Source organism: Myotis nattereri (genome assembly GCF_964212035.1).
Source record: "Myotis nattereri genome assembly, chromosome: 13".
In the NCBI taxonomy this organism is placed as follows: Eukaryota; Metazoa; Chordata; class Mammalia; order Chiroptera; family Vespertilionidae; genus Myotis; species Myotis nattereri.
The window spans coordinates 46,542,623-46,564,900 of NC_138088.1; the positions used below are offsets into that span (position 1 = coordinate 46,542,623).

The 22,278-nt window shown below is 40.6% G+C and overlaps 1 protein-coding gene across 1 annotated transcript in view; it reads left to right on the top strand.

Moving 5' to 3' along the window:
* The window catches only part of SORCS3 (sortilin related VPS10 domain containing receptor 3), a 523,227-nt gene that overhangs the window by 451,689 nt on the left and 49,260 nt on the right, over positions 1 to 22,278 (top strand). The window contains exons 14-15 of the mRNA XM_081104642.1: positions 153 to 260; positions 21,499 to 21,616. Of these exons, the coding sequence (XP_080960768.1) occupies positions 153 to 260; positions 21,499 to 21,616 (226 nt within the window). The remainder of the gene's footprint in view (positions 1 to 152; positions 261 to 21,498; positions 21,617 to 22,278) is intronic.

Here is a 22,278-nt window from a genome sequence, read left to right on the forward strand (position 1 = left end):
AATATGGAGAGATGTTGAAGATTACTTCCTGTTGATAATCCAAACTGCCAGACAGCGAGATGCGGGGCAGAATTTAATAACCTGAAAAATTGTTGCAGAAGGGTCTGATTTTATTTTCAGCTGTCTCTTTCATGTACTTGTTTCTGACCCAGGGTGAGTTTTGACGAGGGCCACTCCTGGGACAAGTATGGTTTCACTCCGGTTCCTCTCTTTGTCGACGGGGCTCTGGTGGAGGCTGGAGTGGAGACCCAGATCATGACGTGAGTACTTCTTTTGCTTTTGGTCTAAAGCAGCGGTTCTCAACCTGTGGGTCACAACCCCTTTGGGGGTCGAACTACCCTTTCACAGGTGTTGCCTAAGACCATCGGAAAACACATATACAATTACATATTGTTTTTGTGATTAATCACTACGCTTTAATTATGTTCAATTTGTAACAATGAAAATACATCCTGCATCTCAGATATTTACATTGCAATTCATAACAGTAGCAAAATTACAGTTATGAAGTAGCAACGAAAATAATTTTATGGTTGGGGGTCACCACAACATGAGAAACTATATTAAAGGGTCGCGGCATTAGGAAGGTTGAGAACCACTGGTCTAAAGGAACCCAGAGGCCTGGGTTCTACTCTAACCCACCAAGGACATGGTTTTTCCCAGGGAACCCTATACCAAAACATTTCAATCTCTGGGCTGATGTTTCCTCATCTGGAAAATGGAAATGTTTATGCTTGTACATAAATATTTATGATCAACAGACCAGAGAAGAGACGCTAGGTCACTCATTGAAATTTTAAGATTTCTAGCCGAAACCGGTTTGGCTCAGTGGATAGAGCGTCGGCCTGTGGACTGAAAGGTCCCAGGTTCGATTCCGGTCAAGGGCATGTACCTGGGTTGCGGGCACATCCCCGGTGGGGGATGTGCAGGAGGCGGCTGATTGATGTTTCTCTCTCATCGATGTTTCTAACTCTCTATCTCTCTCCCTTCCTCTCTGTAAAAAATCAATAAAAAAATATATATATAAAGAAATGTTAAGATTTCTAGAATTTAAAATAGTATTGTAACAGTTTTCAATTCATCCAAAACCCAAACAAACAGAAATCTTATGTGTTTACATGTGTTTCTCTTTCCAAAACATTCTAGTAAGATACTAGTGACAGGGACAAGAGGAAGCAACTCAGCCAACACACTGAAAACATAGAATATTTTAAGAGAAACTCCTACAGTCTGTCACTTTCACACTCACGCACACTCACACACTCACTCATATACATGCTTACAGTTGTTTTTGTTCCACTTTAATTTGTTGTCAAAATTTGTCTACATTCCTTTACAATGTGAATAGATGGTGGGATATAGATCTTAAAGTTGTAAAAAGCCATGAATTACTTTCTGAATATTAAAGAAAATAATAATGATATTTTTTTTCTAAAAGTATATCAAATTTAAATCCCTGAAAAGTTGACTGCCTGTGTGTGTTTGTGTGCATGTATGTACATAGAGGGTATGGGAGAATAGTTATGGTGGTCCTACACCAGCTGGTACCACCTCCTGAACTCCTATAATAACCAGCAGACTCTATGACTAAACTGTCAAATCACTTTACTAAGAGTTAACAATATTGGATGTGAGTTTATCTGTACAAACCATAAAGAGTATTTAATGCTTAGAGTCTGAAGCTACATCATTTGGTAAATACACAACAATATGTAACATAAGTATGAGTTGAGTTCTAGATATTCTAAGGCAGTAACATAGTATAATTTTTTTCTAAAATACAAATGAATCAGTATAGTGGTTATATATGCAAGTGTGTGTGTACAGACATGTATATACATATATCTATATCTATCTGTATATATATGGAAAGAGAGAGAGAGAAAGAGAGAGAGAGAGAGAGAGAGAGAGAGAGAGAGAGAGAGGCAACAGAGATAAGAGAGAAGTCCCAAGGACCTATGGATCTAGGGTCCTAGAAAGATCTTTGTAAAGTTATACTGTAAAAATAAACAAAACCAGAAATACCTACTATATGCCAGATACTGTTTTAGATGAACAAAAAAGAAAGAAACCCCTGTCCTCTTAGAGTTTGCATGTTTATACATTAAATAAATATGATAGAAAAATCTCATGTTACCCAGAATACTCTGCCAAGAGATTAGACATTGTTCTTGTGAATTCCAGGAAGTGGATGGAATATTAGGAAAACCACCATCTTTTTTCAGAAGGATCTCTGACCATGAGCTGACACTTTCAAATTATTTTCCATCCTTCACTTAATCACTAGATTTAAAAAGAAAACCTTCATCTTTTCTAGGACTTTGTTTGATGTGGACATCAAAGAGTTTAAGTATCGAGCTCTACATTCTGTAAGGCAAGGTACATACATCCAGGAAGGTTGTGCAGCCTGCTTCAATTTATCAAGGCAGCTGTAACTGCCACCATATCCAAATCTTAATTGTCCCAGCATCTTGGGCAGTAAAGATGTACATGGTCCTACAGTCAGGCATTCCCTGTGTCTGTATCAGAGAGGCATGCTGGTCTTCCTTTCATTTGGGCTTCTCCTCGCCACATAACGTGCTTTTTCCTACATTCTCTTCTAGGAGGCCTCATTGCATGCTCCTCTTGGGCATCACTTTGAACAATAACACATGGATTCTAATTTCTACATGACCTGACATTCCCTAACAAACTTAAGGCCACAGTTTAAACTCTGTTCATCCAATCTTTAATGTTAATAATTTTTCCCTCAGATTCAGATAGAGTTTAACTGGTCACATGGATGTGAGAGAGATTGACCTCAGGGCCAAACCATTTACTGAAAAGACTAGATAGCACTTCTATTTCCCTTTCCTCCCACTAAAACTCCATAAGGGTATGGCCGAGTTTCTGCCCCCACTTCTACCTTGCTTATTGCAATATTTTAAATGCTAGTAAGTAGAAAAGGAGCTAGAATAGTGCATAATTTTCTTATAAGACAGGAAAGGATTTGTCCTTTCATGAAATGAAGATGAGTTTGGCAGCAGTCATCTACCCAAGTATAAATAATTCAGGCTCCCTGTTTTTGACTTTTTATTAAATTCAACATTTTTCTAGTGTGAAAATGACACAAGTTTTTCCAGGGCTCTTCACATAGCCAGAGGGTGAGCTCTTAAAGGATTGTCCAGAGGCCATTTCTGCTTCTGTCCTAGATTTGAAAAGGATTTTAAAATCAAGTGGCCCACTAGGTAGGGCTGACCAGTGCTGTTTCCTCGTGTAATGACAATGGCAAGAATGGGAGCAGGAGTTCAAAAAACTTTTATATATTTCTTAGGAACTACGAGGACAGGGAGACCATTTGGGGACAAAATGCTTAACCTTGCAATTTCACCGAAACCTTATTACTGATGTAGGCTATCCTTCTATATCCTTCCCTTCTCTGCTTATCCCGACTCTGTAGCTTAGCTGTAGTCAAGGAGAAAAAAATAAAAGGTTTTACTGACCTATCTTGTTAACTTCACTTGGAGGATTTACATGGTTTTTAAATGGTTTTTATGTGTAAACTTGACTGGGCCATGGTGTGCCTAAACATTTGGGCCAAACATTATTCTGGGTGTTTCTGTGAAGGTGGTTTTGGATACAATTGCCATGTAAATGAATAAACTAAGTAAAACAGATTGTTCTCCCTAATGTGTGTGGGCCTCATCCAATCAGGTGAAGGCTCGACTAGAACAAAATCCTGTTCCTTCATTGAGCAAAAGAGACTTCCTCCTGCATTGTGCTTTCACACTGGAACATGGTTTTTTCTTGCCTTTGGACTCCAACGGAAACACTCGCTCTTCCTGGGTGGTTAGCTTGCCCACCCACCCTAAAGATCTTGGAACTACACACACACACACACACACACACACACACACATCCTACTAATTCTGTTTCTCTGGAGGACCCTAATACACACTTTATTTATTCAAAAACATTTAATAAGATCCTAATATGTTTTAGGTTCTCTTGAGGGATATAAAAGAGGGAAATACCATTCTCTCTACTTTTATGGACCTCTCAGGCCAATGTGTTGTGGGGAGTGGGGATACTTTAATCATCAAGAAACCCTACTTATATAACCAGGGAGTGAATAGAGGCAAATGAAAACTTCTCACATACAAAAGGTGACAATGAGTTGGTCTGAAAGTTTCAATAGTAGCTCACCAGTGGAAAACTGACTAATGGTAATGTAAGCTTGAAGAAAGCACAAATTTTTGACAGTTTGTTGAGTACTGTCAACTTGATACCTAACAGGAGGTTTGGCACATAACAGGATGTCAGTAATTATTTTTGGAGAGAATAAATTATTTCAAGGCAAAGGTCAGAACACATACAAAGGAAGGAACCACGAAAGATCATGATTGGGTATAAAGAGTTGAGATTATGAAGGGATTTAGTTTATTTTAAGAATTTAACCTGCATCCAGACTGACATTCTCCAAATTGAAAATATGGTAACACCACTCTTATTCTAAAAACTTATGGATTATTTCCACTTCCTTTAGGATAAAATCTAAACTCGTTGAATGGCCTAATCCCATAGCCACACTGGCCCATGTCTAGGATCTCATTTCTGACTTCCATTCCTTGCTCCACTGGTGCCTTCCTGCCCCAGGGCCTTTGCTTGTGGATCTGCATGGAAAGTGCTTGTCCTCCCCACGTGCACAACCAAACTTCTAAATATCTTTCAGGTCCTATTTTAAGTATCTTTCTTTTTTTTAACACTCCTTCCTTTAACCCACTGGATGAGTTTTGATCCCCATGCTATATGCTTTCCAAGCCCTATAAATGTCTGCCTTGATAACATTTTAGACAATAAATATTAGGAAAAATGGCATTGTTTATTTAGTATGGTCCCCCTCCACTTTTATCCACCCTTAATATAGACCCACAAACACACATGTGTATGCATGGATGACCACACATACACACACATACACACACATACACACACATACACACACACGCACACGACTTTAAGTCCCCATGAGAAAGAACCTTTGGGTATCTTGTTCTTTGAGTGCCATGTGCTTATTAGTTTTGTGCTAGCACTGAGGATTTAACAGTATATATGTACTGAATGAAAAAATGAATGAATGAGTGAATGATGAATTAACCGGTGCAAGGTATGGTCCTTAATAATTTTACCAGTGTTTTGCTTGTGGTAGCTTCTCTGGCCCATGGCTTTCGCATTTTAGGATGTTGCCTATAGATTTCTAGAGATCCTAAAGGGCTGAGGTCAGAATCCAGTATTTGCAAGTTATGGGGGCTGGAGGCTGTGTGCAGAGGTGTGTGTAGCGGGTGAGAAAGCAGCAGGGTGGAATGGCATGTGGGCACAAAGGGCGGCCAGAGAATGAGGACCCTCCTGGGAATGATTTCTGATTTCCTGCAGCTTCCAGTCCTCCTGAAGGCCCCTGCTCAGGGGTATGAAATCTAACACTGCAGCTCTGCAGGGGAATCTGTGTGGGAGAAACAGTTCACAGCTTGCAGGCTTGGGGTTTGCTTACTTTCATTGCTCCTTTTCTTGGTGTCTTTTCAAATGTTATTATTTCAACATTTCCCTGGTAACCTTGACAGGAACCATCTAGTCTAGCCTAATGCACAGTGAAATGTGACCGTTCTTATTACTTACTGTGGAGGACAGGGCTGGTTGATTGACAAGCCAGAGGGCCTATTGCCATTGTAAGCAGCGACCCTCCAGCTGATGAGATGCCTGTCGCTATTAGAGCCCTGAGCTTCTTGGGTCCACTACCTCTTGGAAGGTTTGCCCCCAGATTAGCACTTGAAGGAAAGCTTGTGTTGCTGAGCTCACTTGTGGAATCAGATGGGGAAACAGATTTCCTGCATGCTCAAAGCTACATTTGAAATTCTTTCTTTTTTTCAAATATATTTTACTGATATTTACAGAGAGGAAGGGAGAAGGATAGAGAGTTAGAAACATCCATGAGAGAAACATCAATCAGCTGCCTCCTGCACACTCCCTACTGGGTATGTGCCCGCAACCAAGGTACATGCCCTTGACCGGAATCGAACCTGGGACCCTTGAGTCCGCAGGCCGATGCTCTATCCACTGAGCCAAACTAGTCAGGGCTGAAATGCTTTCTTGACATGAAATGTTTGAAGCAGCTGGCTGTGATTTAGCTGATCTTTCACAGAGGCCAGGGGCAACGTAGCCGCCTCCCAGAAAACAAGAAATCCCCCAAAGGAGAGGCACAGCTTTGCTGGAAGAAAGGGCAGAGACCCTGCTTCCCAGGAGCAAACAGCAGCTCACTTGTGTCTGTGCAGCACCTGCCTTTGGCCAGGTGTCTGGTTGGGCACTTTCTAAAGTTGATTTCACTGAAATCTCCCAACAACCTGCCATGTGGGTCAGATGACCATCATCGGGCTAATGAGAACACCGAAGCCCAGAGAAGTTAGTGCTCAGCAGGCATGCTCTGTGAGAGGCACACTGAGAGCAAGGGATGTGAATTTCAAACTTCGGGCTCAGAGCTGAAATTTAAGGAAAGGTACTAGAATTCTCCAAGGTGTCTTCAGTCCCTTAAGGGCCACGTGTGTGGGGAGAGGGGCAGGCTGTTAGTACTCACTAAGTACTGATGAGTGTTCACGGTGCTGCTAGACACCACGTCACAGCAACCCATACAAACCAACGTTTGGAGAGAGATGACAAATGTGAAAGAATTATAGGACAGTTAAATGGCCCAAATTGAAGACAGTTGTCATGGGATATCTAAGAAGTGATTGAAGACAGAGCAGTACACAGACTTCTTGGCTCTGTGGGGAGGAAGGAGAGAGGGGAATTCTAGGAGGGGGAACTATGTCAGCAAATGTGAGCAGCGGGATGCTGCCTGGTCGGCACGGGGAGAGTATGATGTGGGAAGCACTAGGGATGCTTTCAGAAGACTGTCTAGGGTTGATTGCTTTTCTAACTCCCTGAATAAATCCACTTTCACTGGCTTGTATCTCTGATCCATTGTTCCACCAGCAGAACTAGCCAAAGTGAAGGGGGAGAGAGAACCTTTCGCCTAGGAAATTTTGCAAACCCCAAAGCTGCAGAGGTTTAAAGGGGAAAAGAAACAGCAAAAACCTTCTTTCCACCTAAGAACCCGTGGCCACATGCTTAGCAGGGAACAGGCTTTTGAAGGCAGGCTCAGCACAACGTGGAGTCCCAGCCCGGAGCTTAAATGCATTGTTTAGCCTCCAGTAACTGCATTCAATAAAGTCATTGGACATGAACCAGCGCTGCTTCCATTGATCTGTTTTCCCATTCTCTGTTGTTTGCTGGAAGAGCCTGACTTGCCTTTGCCCAAAGTAAGTGATTCGAGAAATCGGCAAATCCAGTGGAACTCCCAAGTCGTTACCTCTCGGGTTGGCTGCTGGATTCACATCCCTCAGGGTGTCATCAGACTTGCCATCCACTCAGAGGCCCACTGTCATGTGTGCCAAGGAACACAGAAGCCGGCTGTGTGCCTGCATAGGGGCTTTTGGATGACACTGGGAAGTACTGCAGGCTGGCAGTAACCTGGGGGGAAAAGGCTTATTTTGACCAATGGTTTGCTGAGTGGGGATAGAGTGGTGGCTTAGGACATGGGTTTTGGAGGTTGATGCTTCAGGAAAAGCTTCAGATTGCCACTTAGCTGTGCATGTGACCTGAGGTGCTTTACTGACCCTCTGTCTGAACTCACGTTTCCTCACCTGGGTGTGGGAATTAAGTTCCATAGTCTCCATCCAGGGATAGTAGACATGTTTGTAGCCTCTGTAGTCTGATGATTAAGAAATGAGCTTACAGCTCTTTTAACTTTTCTTGCCACAGGGTCTTTGTAGCACTTCCCGACTCTTGCAATGTAGTGTGAGAGCTGCAATAGGCTATACATAATGAGTGGGCATCAACTTGTAGACGCTGAAATTTAAATTACTCACCATTTTCACATGTCATGAAATGTTGTTTGCTTCTTCCCATCCTCCATACACCCTGCATTTAAAATGCAAAAACCATTGTTCGCTTTTAGGCCATTCAAAACAGGTAGCAGACAGATTTGTCCCATGGGCTGTAATTTGCAGACGCTGAACAACAGTGCACCTGGAGCTTCATCCATTGTGAGCATGTTACAAATATCATTGAAATTTTTGACAGTTTCTACAAACTTCCCCTACCCATAAACTACTTCTCCACTTGTACCCTTGTATGAAGAATTGGAAAGACAGATCATTTGGAATGGCTTAAAAGTGTTTTCATCTCTGATGCAGAACCCATAGACAAGTGTCACCTCTTTCAGGAAGCCCTCCACTATTCGTCCAGCTCCTCCTCATTTACTTTTATTGAAATCTTATGCCTCAGGGTTTGGCTCACAGCTATATTTAATTTGGTTTGCTATTTTTTTAATATTGAGGCAAACTTTGCAAAGTCAGAAACATCTGCCAACATTGAGCACAAATGCCCATCATCCACCAGCCTGATAGAGCTGCGTGGTAGCTGCACACTTGCAATCAGACGTGCTGTTTCTTGCCCCATCTCCTACCCGATGTGCATGCATCTGCCCCATTGCTTCAGCTCACTCACTGTCTATTTAAGTTGTCCTGTTGGCTCCTGTAAGATTTTGAATGTGTGATGCTTAATATAAATTCTACATCCACACTTTTATACCTGTATTGCGTTTCTTAAAGTTCTTGAAGGTTTTAAAAATACAGTTAAGTACAAAGAATAATGTCACAAGCACCTTTGTACAAACTACCTGGGATGAATAAATATTAGCATGCTGTCACTTGGGCTTCAGATTTTTAGGAGAAATGAGCAGGGCATCCCAGGTAGAGGTGATCCTCTAGGTACTGCCCATTTTCAGACCTTTTATCCTTACATCCGACATAAATCAATGGGTGCCATGAATTCGATGTATATTCTTCTATTACATGCGTGGATACATTTCATGCATATTTATTCATAGTAATATATGTAACATTGCTTTGAGTGTTTTATAAATGTATAATTTAGCTAAATGCTATCATTCTCCTGCATGCTTCTGTCACTCCATACTAGTATTATTGATCTTGGTGTATATCCATCTGGTCCAGATATTTTCAATGCCACATGGAATTCTGTCATGATACGGATATGCACAATTTATTCTCCATTCTCCCAGCAATGGTTTTGCATTACTACAAACAGTATTGTTCTATCTTTGTACCAGAACCTCCAGGGATATAAGTTCTGAGCTACATACCTACAAGTGGAATTGCTGGGCCATGGTGAATTGCATTGTCACCTTCCTTTTGGAGTTTCCTAATTGTTTTGCATATTGGTCATCTTTGCAGTTAGAGCGTGAGGTCTCTTTTAGTCTGTAAGGATTCACCAAGTGCAACTGTCTTAATCCCTCATCCCCCGCAGCACTGAATGTGAGGCTGTGCATAACGGGTGCTCAGCAGACACATGCTGAGTGAGTGATGCTGTTGGACTGGACTGCAGCTATTTAAGGGAAAGGGGTGCATTTTACACAGAACATTTTTCTGATGTGTTTAGCTCTTGGTTCGGGATTTGACACCAAGTAGGAGACTGAGCAATTTAATGACATAGGAGAACCAGGTGTCCCTCTGTGGCTCCTCTCTCACAGCTCTTTTAACTGATTTCCTCCTCTCCAAAATGCCACCCTGAATATCCATTCGCCCTCTTGTTTCTATCTCTTAGGGTCTCCTTATCACCCAACTCATCTCTCACAGGTTCACAGACCACAGTTTCTAACCTCCTGTTATTGAAGCTTTCAAACCCGTTCGCAGAGCTTATGAAGTTTGGAGAAAAGAATCAAAGTTGTTTGGGCGTAGGATGATTTATTTAATTTTTAAAAGTCAGCTTTCTTTCTCTTGCCTGTTCCGTTCCAATGCGTTTCAGTCCCCTCTCCTCTTCTCTGATGCCTTTTCCTCCCTGCCTCATTCCACCATCTCACCGATCATCGTATCATGTAACTAGCACTGGCTCTGCTTGCCGGATTCCTTGCTATTGGTCCCCTGCCTCTTTCTGTTAAGGTCTAGCTCATGTCTCACTTTCGCTCAATGCAGTTCCCCTCTAGCTGCTGACCTCCTTTACCACTAAGCCCATCTGCACCCTAATGGGAAAACAATCGACGGCATGGATGCACACCAGTAGCCCGGAATGTGGCCTGGATTTCTGGAGACCTACGGTTGCTGGCCGCTGATGGCTAACCTTTGAATTAACATCTGTCCTCAGCAGCTTCTCCCGTGGGAGCAGAAAGGAGGGCTTATGCAAGGAAGAGGCAAGAGGAGGCGTGGGAAGCCTTTCTAAGAGAACGGGACTTTCAAAGGAATGTTTTAAAAAGGACTCGGGGTCCACCTGTTTCAAGTTCCTCCTCTCAAAAACATTTTTCTATCTTTATTCAACAGTATGTATTGAGTGTCTGCTACAAGGTAGGCACGATCCTCAGTGGTCTAGGAGCTGGACTCCGGCACCAACCAGATCTCTGCTGATGGGATGTTTGTTATAAAGCCTCTTCCTCACCTTATAGGAGGAATGTCAGTTTTGTATGAGGCTCATTTCAGTTCTAGTGTGCATGGCATCTGTTCTACAATCCAATTCTGAGGCTTTTTTTAAATGTATTTTTATTGATTTCAGAGAAGAAGGGAGAGGGAGAGAGAGATAGAAACATCAGTGATGAGAGAGAATCATTAATGGGCTGCCTTCTGCACGCCCCCTACTGGGGGATCAAGCCCGCAACCCAGGCATGTGCCCTTGACCAAAATTGAACCTAGGACCCTTCAGTCCACAGGCTGACTCTCTGTCCACTGAGCCAAACAGGGAAGACACTACCATAAGCCTCAGGGTTTCTCTAAGTTCCAAAGATTCGAATCCCGGCTGTAGCTTCAGATAGTTGCTTGCCTTGTCTGAGAAAGAACAGTAGTTTCAATGAATGGAAAGGAATATCACAGAATAGTATAAGTGGTTACCTCCAGGGGGTTTTCAATTTTCTCATGTATAGATTTTTAAAGTTTTCAAAATTTTTGTAATGAGAATGCATTCTTTATAATGAGAAAAGAGAAACTATCAAAATGTACACATGAAAAAAAAAGTATCACCCAGTTAATGAAATAGAGGGGCTGTGTTCCAGAGGGTGACTGTGTGGGTCACACTTACACACTTTTGAGGTTGGCACCTAAAGGAAAGGAGAGTCTTGCCTACCCACCATCCCTTCCAGTGATACCTAATGTTCCCAGTGAATTCATACTAAATCACTGCAAATAAACAGGCTGCTGGAACCCTATCCAAGACAAGAATGGAAAGTGGACACAAGCCCCACTCATAGAAGAAGAATTAAGAAAATTGCTAGGTAGTGGCTTCTGATGAAGCAGTGCTCTAACTAATTTCTTCAAGGTCATCTGGTTCATTTATGCTGCATTTATAAGTTATTGTGTATTTTAAAAATTAATGAAATATTTAATTATAGCAAGGTTGCCCATGACCTTTCGTGGAATGACTTCATCATAAATCTGCAGGCATTACAGACTGTTTTCCGGGTTTCTAATAATTTGCTCTCAAATTAATGACATGCAGCCCGTGAAAGGAATTGAGGCTGAGGGAAAGGATTGAGTTGAGACATGCTGTTTCCTAGCAATGGCTAATTCTGAGCTCTGGATGGAGGTGGCGTAGAAGATGGTGTGTGACTCACCGGAACCCACAGCAGATTTAACTGTTTACTTAGAGGAATGAGAAATAAATCCGGTGTATCAGTGGAGGAAATTGCATGTGGCCGGACCGAGTGATTGCAGAGCATTTGATTTGGGACACATTTATCTACATGCCAATATGGAGGCAATACCTGGACCAATGAGAGAATTTATTTTCTTCCCTGACACTCACAGGGGTTCTCCCTGATTCATAAATTGAAGGTCTGTGCTTGCCCTCCAGCTTTCTGGCCACCAGGAAAGCCCAGCTTAGACTCCATCATCCTAGTATGTATATATATATATATATATATATATATATATATATATATATATATATATATGCAATGAGACCAGCTAAGCTGCCCCTGGGGATGGGGAGTGGGGAGCAGGATCATTTCTCCAGGGACTAGGATTCTTCATCGTCTATGTTATTCTGATAATTCATCTGATCCAATAGAGTCAGGGAGGAAGGACAAGAACTGAGGAGGAAAAACGATCACGGAGGGCATAACAGAGAAGTTAGCATTTAAAAATTGAAATTAAAAAGAATAAATCAAGAAGATAGAATTACCTCAAAGCGTATAGTGCTGTGGTTACATAATACAAAACCCTATAAACAAAACACAAGGAGAAAATGGAAGATTTGCGTTATCTTAGGGAAATATTCTGATAACCTTTAAAGTCTAGAGAACTAGACTTTCATGGGAATATTTTAAAAAGGACTCAAGGGAAAAGTAATAGAACAAGCAGTTGAAAAGTAGAATGATTTTGGATTTGAATACTATTAGCAAGCTTTATTTAGAAGGCTTTTATATAACCTTCATCATCATGGAGGACAATAAGGGGAAGAGATAGGTCCTGAGGCAGGTCCATGACAATACAACATTTTCCTAGTTGAGTTCATTCAGATGCTCCCACACAAGTCAGTCTGCAGTGAAGCCCTCCTTGTCGTACTGTAGGCACTGTTTTATCTTCTTTTGCCCATTTCTAGCGGCTTCCTGGTAATGAATCCTCTCCTTTTCCTCTCTGAAGGATGTGGTCAACCACTCTCTCCTTGAAACTTCTCTCAGCTTTGATACCTATTTGATAAAAGTTGGTGTAATTAGAGATGGAAAAAAGAGCGAGATTACTATGCAGAAGAAAATCAGCTGACCCAGAATTGCTCTCTGGTAAAGAGAAAAACATCTTTACAGAGCCTACTCCTATAATTACATTTAGTGTGGCATTGTTTCCACCTAAATTATAGCAATTATATACTAAGATCCCTTTTGAAATCAGTTAATTAATGAGTAGGTAACCCTCTGTGTGTGTGGAATTCTAATGAAATCTTTTATTTTTACAAACCAGCTTCCTCCCTCAAATTAATCACTCCCCTCCCCACAAGGTTAACTGAGGTCTGGATGGTGGACTAGGGAAGCTGTGTTATTTAGGGTCCCAGCGAATCACAGTTGTTTGTGGAAAGCCTAGCACAGTCCAAGATAACCAGGAAAAGTGAAGATGCTGCTATTTTCTCCCTGACATTGTTTTTGTCCTTCTGAACCCCAAAGGACACACAACACAGCCATGTTCTTTGGCCCAGAAATAAGGGCAGATAAAGCTATTACCCCAATTTTGGAAGAAGTGAATGATTTGATAGATTAATTCCATCCATTAATCAACCCAGAACTATTTATTGAGCATCTGTTATATGAAAGAAGTTCCAGTGGAGACAAAGATGAATGACTCTAGATAAATCCTTTCTGTATAGGGTCACCAGGAGATAGATAGCTTGTACACCTGGAAGCTGACATAGGGATTGAAAGAAAATAAACTCTTGGAAATTGTCTTGAAAGGGCTGTGTTTTGTCTAGACTATTTCTGCATCCCATCTGTTGAGTATATATGTCATGGATTAAAAATCATCTTCTGTAAGGAAGCTTGAAAGATGAAGTCATTTGCTCAAGGTCAATTACTAATTTAGTGGCAGATGAGGCGTAGAAAAATATAAGTCTATATCCTTGCCTAGCACTCTTGCTAGCATGCCCAGACCCTCTATATGTTAAAAGTTAAACAATAGCACATGGGTCTAGGACAGTGGTCGGTAAACTCATTAGTCAACCGAGCCAAATATCAACAGTACAGCTATTGAAATTTCTTTTGAGAGCCAAATTTTTTAAACTTAAACTATATAGGTAGGTACATTGTTATTAACTTAATTAGGGTACTCCTAAGGCTTAGGAAGAGCCACACTCAAGGGGCCAAAGAGCCACATGTGGCTCGCGAGCCGCAGTTTGCCGACCATGGGTCTAGGATGACACTCTGTAGCCAGGTTCACACTAGCACCAGAGGAGTTAAAAGAGAGAGAAAGAGACTCTCTTAGGTTTATAGAGTGCAAGAAGATGAATCTTCAGTAGAGCACAAATATCTCATGAAAAAATCTAGGTTGCAAGGTAAAAAGAAAAACCAGAAATAACAAATTTTAATTGATTTTTTTCCTAAAAATCAATATAGTGAGAAATGGCTTAGAGAATTCATTTGTTTTGTCCTGTGATTGGGAGAAACTTCTTCAGGAACACTAAAGGGTAGGCTACCTTTTACACTCATCTCTATTTCTGTATGAGGTATGTACTTTCTCCACTCTTCTAGATGTCACACACACACACACACACACACACACACACACACAGGCACGCTAGTGTGCTCAACAAAGAAATCCCTGAGTTTGAAGTTAGTATGTTGCAAAAAGAATTTGAAACCAAACTTATTGAAAGCCCTAGCTGAGCAGGGCCTTGGGTTGAGTCCTGAAGTTTCCGGTAATAAGAATGATGGTGATGGTAATGAACATTGAGATTCTCAAGATTTTCACAAACATATTTTCACATTATACAGTTTTGATTATGTCGACAAAATTACAGGGTGGACCCCAGCCTGGTGGCTCAGTTGGTTAGAATGTCAACGTGTAGATCAAATGGTTGCAGATTTGATCCCCGTTTGGGGCATGTACAGGAGACAATCAATTGATGCTTCTCTCTCACATCGATGTTTCTCTTACATTGATGTTTCTCTTTCTGTCTCTTTCCAAAGTCAATTTAAAAAACATATCCTTGGGTAAGGATAAAAAAATACAGGGGTGGGCAAAACTAGGTTTACATAATACATTAATTAATTAATAATAATGTAAAAATAAACTGTGTTCCTTGTACTCACAACTGTAAGTCCACTTTTGCCTACTTGTATACTTACACTTTGAGATAAGAAGAGGGACTAGGAATGTATTTCTGAAGGAAGAGTTCAAAACTGTATTTTTTTTTGGTAACTGCAAAGTAATGGGACTATGGATGAAAGTGAATTTGGCTATGCTAAGAATTGCCTTGTTCCATCAATGATCAATAATCAATTAACCACTTTTGGTCAAGCAACTACTGTTGAAAGGCTCTAGGAAATACAAAGAAATACAAGGATCCTTCTCAGCCTAGGAGCTTTCTAATTGGGTGACAAAAATTTGACCAACGAAACAAAAACATTAAGAAATCACCGCCAAGCAGGTGTGATTCAGTGGATTGAGTATCATCCCATGCACCAATAGGTCACCAGTTTGATTCCTGATCAGGGCATATGCCTGGGTTGTGTGCTCAATCCCCAGTAGGGGGAGTGCATGAGGCATCCAATCTGTTTCTTCTCTCTCTCTCTCTCTCTCTCTCTCTCTCTCTCTCTCTCTCTCTCTCTCCCCTCCATTCCTTTCTCTCTAAAAAATCAATAAAAATATTTAAAAATAAAGAAATTATCAATAAGTTGTCTAGAGCAGTATTTCCCAAAGGGTAGTCCTGGCACCAGAGATATCAGCATTACCTGGGGACTTAGAATTATGAATAACCAGGCACATAAAATACTATTCTGAAAATCTGAGGGATGAGAAAACCTGTTTCACAAACCTTCTAGGTCAGTGATCGGCAAACTGCGGCTCACAAGCCACATGGGTCTCTTTGGCCCCTTGAGTGTGGCTCTTCCACAAAATACCGACTTCTGCGCATGGGCCACGAAGTTTCAATGGCACTGTACATGCGCGTCAGCACGTGGTATTTTGCTGACCACTGTTTTAGGTGACTCTCATGCAGACAGTGGGGAACCTCTGGGCCAGAAATAGCAGGAGCATTTGAGCTTCTGAGGAAATAGAGCTCAGTGTTGTCACAACAGTCACAGAAGACTTTCTGAAAGAAATAGCACCTAACTTGGGAATCACATTATCCTATTAGAGATTTCCCATGTCTTTGGTTCCTCTGCCTGGCCTATTTCTTGGGTTTTCATATTCAGTTGATGTATGAGTCATCCCCCCAAAGGTATTGCAAGTGGGGTGAGTTCCACTAGCTTTAGAAGAACATTTTCATAGGATGAGAAACTTTTATATGGGATATTTATTTTCCTTATTTTTAATTAGAAAATGGCCAAAACCGGTTTGGCTCAGTGGATAGAGCGTCGGCCTGCGGACTCAAGGGTCCCAGGTTCGATTCCGGTCAAGGGCATGTACCTGGGTTGCGGGCACATCCCCAGTAGGAGATGTGCAGGAGGCAGCTGATCGATGTTTCTCTCTCATCGATGTTTCTAACTCTCTGTCTCTCTCCCTTCCTCTCTGTAAAAAATCAATAAAATATATTTAAAAAAAAAAAGAAAGAAAATGTCTGGGATTTCTCTTTTTCTAATCTAGAATTAAGTGGACCTTGTCAATGTTTATCACCCCAAAGTGATGGACAAGGGTTCCTATGATGGTCACCCTAATTTCTTTTTAAAAAAATATATTTTATTGATTTTTTACAGAGAGGAAGGGAGAGGGAGAGAGAGTTAGAAACATTGATTAGAGAGAAACATCCATCAGCTGCCTCCTGCACACCCCCTACTGGGGATGTGCCCGCAACCAAGGTACATGCCCTTGACCAGAATCGAACCTGGGACCCTTGAGTCCGCAGGCCGATGCTCTATCCACTGAGCCAAACCGGTTAGGGTATCACTCTAATTTCTTTGCTGAGTGCTCACTTCCACAGACCCTGGCAAGGATTTTAACTTCTGTTCTAAGGGTAGTTATGAAAAGGGATGAAAAATGGTTGACTTTAAATTAGTCCTTATTTTATCTCCTCCTTAGTGTGCTATGTTTCTGTCATTTTCTCAGTTTCCATGACCTCTAATCAGGAGAGAAATGGATAGAGGCAGGATTGAGCAGAGTTAGGGAAGCCAGATCTATGCAAAAGAGAGACCCTGTGTCAGAGTCACTTACGCCCCACAGGAGGGGCCCCATAATAAACCTTTTCTTCCTAGAACTAATAATGGATGGAAACAGGGGAAGTACATTAATGTCTGAAAGTAGCTAAGGGTTTTTATCCCACTGATCTTAGTTGGATCCAATGAGAAAATGAACTAAACTGATAGACCTAACATAAAATGTTTAACATTTTGCATCTGGCATGTTGCAGAGACCACACGGCAAGGAGATTAGCACACTCCTAAGTGAAAATATTAGTGTATCAATTTATAGTTTGGGGAAGGACCTGGGATGCACAATGTAAGAAAATCTGGGATAGAAGCCAAAGAAATATAGATGAAAATAATGCACCTGCCAAGATTACAGAAGAGAAGAACCTGAATTAGTCTACAAGTCCTGACTGGGGACCGATTTCTGTGTTCAGTCCTGAGATGAGCACTCTGAGATCATAAACAGATCATGAACATCCTTAGAGGCTCAGGGTCAATTAGGCTATGTGCCTGAATGATGCTTACTAGTATATTCTCTGCAACAAGAGCCCTGGGAAGTGGTTAAGCCTGAACTTGAAGTTCTAAGCTTACTAATGCTTGAGCATTCCTTTCCTCTGTGGACTAACTTTAGCTATTAGAAAGACCTCTCATATTTTTTAAACTTTTACCTTTTCATGTTTTGTTATTTTTTTACTACTCAAGAGATCTCCCTAGAATGGCTACTTATTGGACTCTCTCTCCTGCCCCTTCCTAAGTTATCTCCAGGTAAACCAGCCATAGCTTTTACATCACTTCTAGATAGATAGATAGATAGATAGATAGATAGATAGATAGATAGATAGATAGATAATAGATTCATAGATTAAAAGTGGTCTCAAATTACATAGCCATCGGTATTAATTTCTTGAGGTTGCTGTAACAAATTTCCATAAATTGTGTGGATAAAAGAACGGCAATGTATTCTCTCACAATTCCGGAGGCCAGAGCCCAAGGTTAAATTGGCAGCAGGACTGCACTCACGTCAGTGTACTAGGGATCACTTGTTCTATGCTATTCCATTTCCTGTTGGCTCCAGCTGTTTCTTGACTTGTGGCCTCAGAAATCTAATCTTTGCCTTTGTCTGAACATGGCCTTCTCCTCTCTCCATGTATCTCTTCTTTGTATTTTTTTATTTTTAATAAAATGTATTGGGGTGACATTGGCTAATAAGATTATGAGGGTATAAGGTTTCAAGTATACAATCTATAATATATCGTCTGTATATCATGCTGTGTGTTCACTATTCAATGTCAGTTTTACTTCCTTCACCATATATTTGATCCCCTTTGCCCTTTACTGATTCTTTCCTACCTCTCTTTCCCTCTGGTAATCGTGATACTGTTATTCATGTCTGTGAGTTTTGTTTGTTCATTTATTGCTTTCAGTTTTATATGTGAGTGAAATCATATGGTCCTTGACTTTTTCCAATCTGACTTATTTTGCTCAGCATGATATTCTCAAGATCCATCTAAGTTGTTACAAATGACAGTATTTCATCTTTTCTCATACTGAGCAGTATTGCATATAATATATGTACCTCGTCTTCTTTATCCAATTAGTTGTTGAGGGACACTTTGTTTTCATGTCTCAGCCACAGTGCATAATGCTGCAATGAACATAAATACATATATATATATATATATTTACAAATGAATATTTTCAAGTTTTTTGGTTAGATACCCAGAAGGGGCATTGCTGGGTCATATTGGACTTCAGGCTAATCCTGATAATCCAGGATAAGTTCAACTGGAGATCTTTAACTTGTAAATCAAAGACCTTTTTCCAATAAGGTCTCATTAAAGGTTACAGGTCAATTCTCTTAGGGAGCCACTATTCATTTCAATACACAATCTTGATCACTCTCCTTTTCAGTGGTTCTTAAACATTGGGAACTGTGAACCCCTTTGAAAATCTGATAAAATATATGTACTTTCTCTATATATAAACACATATGCCAATGAACACATATTTTACTTAATATTTCAAGAGATTCAAGTTCCACTATTACCACCAAAGCTTATACGTGTACTGCACATTGAGGTACATAGTTTATATCATTCTTGAATGATGGCATCCAAAACTAACTACAAATTTTCTCTGTGATCTAGTGTAATGTAGCATAGACCAGGATATTTCCACTTTTGCTCTAGATAATATACATAATTTTGTATTAATTAATGCATTCTCAGATCACCTTAAATATTTTAGTCTCTCTGAAGTGTGTACTTATATTAATCTCATTATACATGAAAACTCTTAAGCTTTCATCATTATTGTTGTTGTTATTATTATCATCACTATTATTATTTAAGCTGAGTTTCACCAAGCCCCATTTCATCTATATAATACTTATGTAGTTGACAAAGGGAAAACTTGACATTTCATCTTGTTGTGTCACATGCTATTAAATTCAGCCTGTCTCTCATTCTGTCAAGAGCTTTTTGGGTCCTGATTCTGCCATCAAGTGTACTGACTGTTTCTTCCAGCTTTGTGTCATCCGAAAATGTGATTTCCAATGATGACCATTATTTTCATGTCTTCAAGTCATTAATAAAAATGAAGAACAAGAAGGTGCAGACAGCATAACCTTGCAGCTGACTACTCACACCCTCCTTCGTGGTTGATTTTAATGCCTTAATTAGGTACTGTTCAGCCACATAATTTTACTAGCACCTGGCTCATATTTTTTCATCTTTTTTTCAAGAGTGCTGTGGCAGACCATGGCAGGTGCCTTGCTGATAGGTAAATCATACGCCTCATATTTCCCTCTTCTGTCTGTCTAGAAATCCTTTCATAGAAAGGGCTGGAATTAATCTGACATGATGTAGTTTATGATCCATGAAATAACTGTAAACTATTTGGAGTAGGCAGAATGTTTAGCATCACTGATAACCTGCTACTCAGAGTCCTCCAATCGGGGATGACTTACAGGGGAGGTGGCGTTTGAATATGTCAGGAATAGATTGACTGGATAGGGAGGGAAAAGACATTCATCAAAGTCTCCTCCCACTCTTGTTTTTTTTCTTTTCCCTAATGAGCTTTCAGCTTAACTCTCCTATCTTCAAATAAGTATACACTTTTGTTGAGTTAACTGTTCTGTTAAAATTTAAAATGGACTGACTCATGATCTCTCCATGAGTGAGAGCTAATAAGGTGAAAATACCTTAGTTGAGACTTGACATGGATATATTGGATTATTAGAAGACCACTAAATATAACAAGAATCTAAGAGAACTGAGAGAACCAGGGAAGATACTTAAATTAAGTTCACTCTGCTCCACAACATATGGGCCACACAACCCAGGATATTTAGCCCCATGGCTTCCACTTCCCAGGGCTGAGCTAAGACTCATACAAAGACCATACAGTTTTACTAAAGGAGAGACCCTCAGTCTCCCCCTCAAAGTCTGTTTAATTTTCTTTTAGACAAAGTTCTAAAATTTTTACTTAATATTGAACCATTAGATCACTATAAGTCATTTCTTAAAGTGTATTTTAAGTTGTTTGATCTAAACAGCAATTCTATTTCTTTCCCTATTTTACAATCTTAATCAGCTCCTACCCCTCCCAAAGCATCCTTGTGTTTCAGGGGGCAGAAGGACATGTCCCTTGAGGAGAGTTAGTCTCTCAGTGTCACTATCAGAATACCTGAACTTGGGGAGATACAAATCCAGGGCTGGGAGCATGAGTAAGTCTTAATGAAATGGAAGTCATCCAATTCCTTGAAAGATTTCAGTTGATTTAAGTTCCTGGCATATTGGTCTCCCCTTTACATCACTGTGATGGATGTCTTGCATTGTAATTACAAGATATACCACCTGAGTGGAGTATGGATGATCAATCTATTTTTCTAGAAACGATTGATTATTCATATTTATAGGGCTATCAACTGCTGAGCTTTGAAAAGGTCAGTGTGGATTATCTACTCATATGGTGTGCTATTTTACTATACATAAATATGAGTTTCTTTTATGAGACTCCTGTGATTTTTCAAGGAAGAGAGGAGGAGGATGGTATTCATATAAATTAAGCAATGGGAATTTCAAATAAATATCCTTATACTCAGTTGAAATTTTGGAATTGGCAAGGTCATACTTTTGATTAACTAACCCACCTCCCACTCCAACATACACAATCTACTTTACAGATGAGGAAACAGTCCTTGTCAGTGGACATCAGTAAAGAAAATACCATTGCTTGGAATTAAAGACATACAAGGCTGAATGTCAAAAAATGACCAACAGTTCTATCTTGGTGGAGAATTTTGGACTTTGAATTTTTCCTTCTCTGTACTTTTCTATATTTTAATTCTTTACTATAAAGCATAGATATTACTTTTTCAATTAAAAAATGATTGGTTATTTAAACCCACTGTGAATGCATTTCACTGGTGTTGTGTATACAGTAGACTTCTATTCGATGGCCTTCAAAGAACATACTTTGAAAGAACCAGTGAAGGCCAGGGTGCAATTCAGTCTTCTATCCCCCTAGTCTTTGTGCATTTGTGACTGCAAGGCTTTCTCTGCTTGTCTTTCCCATCCCTTCCCTAAACACAGAGTTTTTGGCCACTTCAGCCTTCGCTCTGAGTGGCAGTTGGTGAAAGTGGACTACAAATCTATCTTCAGCCGGCGCTGCACCAAGGAAGACTACCAGACCTGGCACCTGCTCAATCAGGTACACCACAAGGAAGAAGAGCTACTAAGAGCCCTGTTATTCCTATCTGGCCCTTTCTATTGAAGTGGGGCCTCTGAGGATAACAGCGGATTTAGGGGAAGGGGTGAAGCCCATATATCCAGGTTCAGTAGAGTTAGATAGTATTGGGGACAATTTTGCACCCTGGGATCACTGTGATAGGGAGCAGTGATCACCTGGATTTTTAGCTCTACCCATCGAGAAATAAGCTCAAACAGGTAGGAGACTGACCCTCCATAGGTTCAATCATTATACCTTCCTATTGAGGGGAGGAGCATTTCTCAGGCTAGCTTGGAGTAAGGGCCCAAGAGCATCAGGAATAGGACCACTAAGAAAGGGGGAGGGGTGGGAGTGAGAGTCTCTACCAATAGCAGATGTTTACTGATACATAGCATAATCAGGCATCTGTGTTCTTCGGAACCATTGGATCCTTGTAATTTGCACTAACTTCTGTTCTTTTTGCCCTTGGCTAGGAATAAAGACTTGGGCAGGGTGGTTTATCATAGAGAGGGATCTTTGGGTCGACCTCAGTTTTACTCTGAAGATGATGTGAAAAATATGCCAGAAGTGGAATCCTTTCCACTAGAGTTTCTGCTGAAACCATTTGGGCAATTGGGGTGTCTGTGAGGATGGTGGGAGTCTTG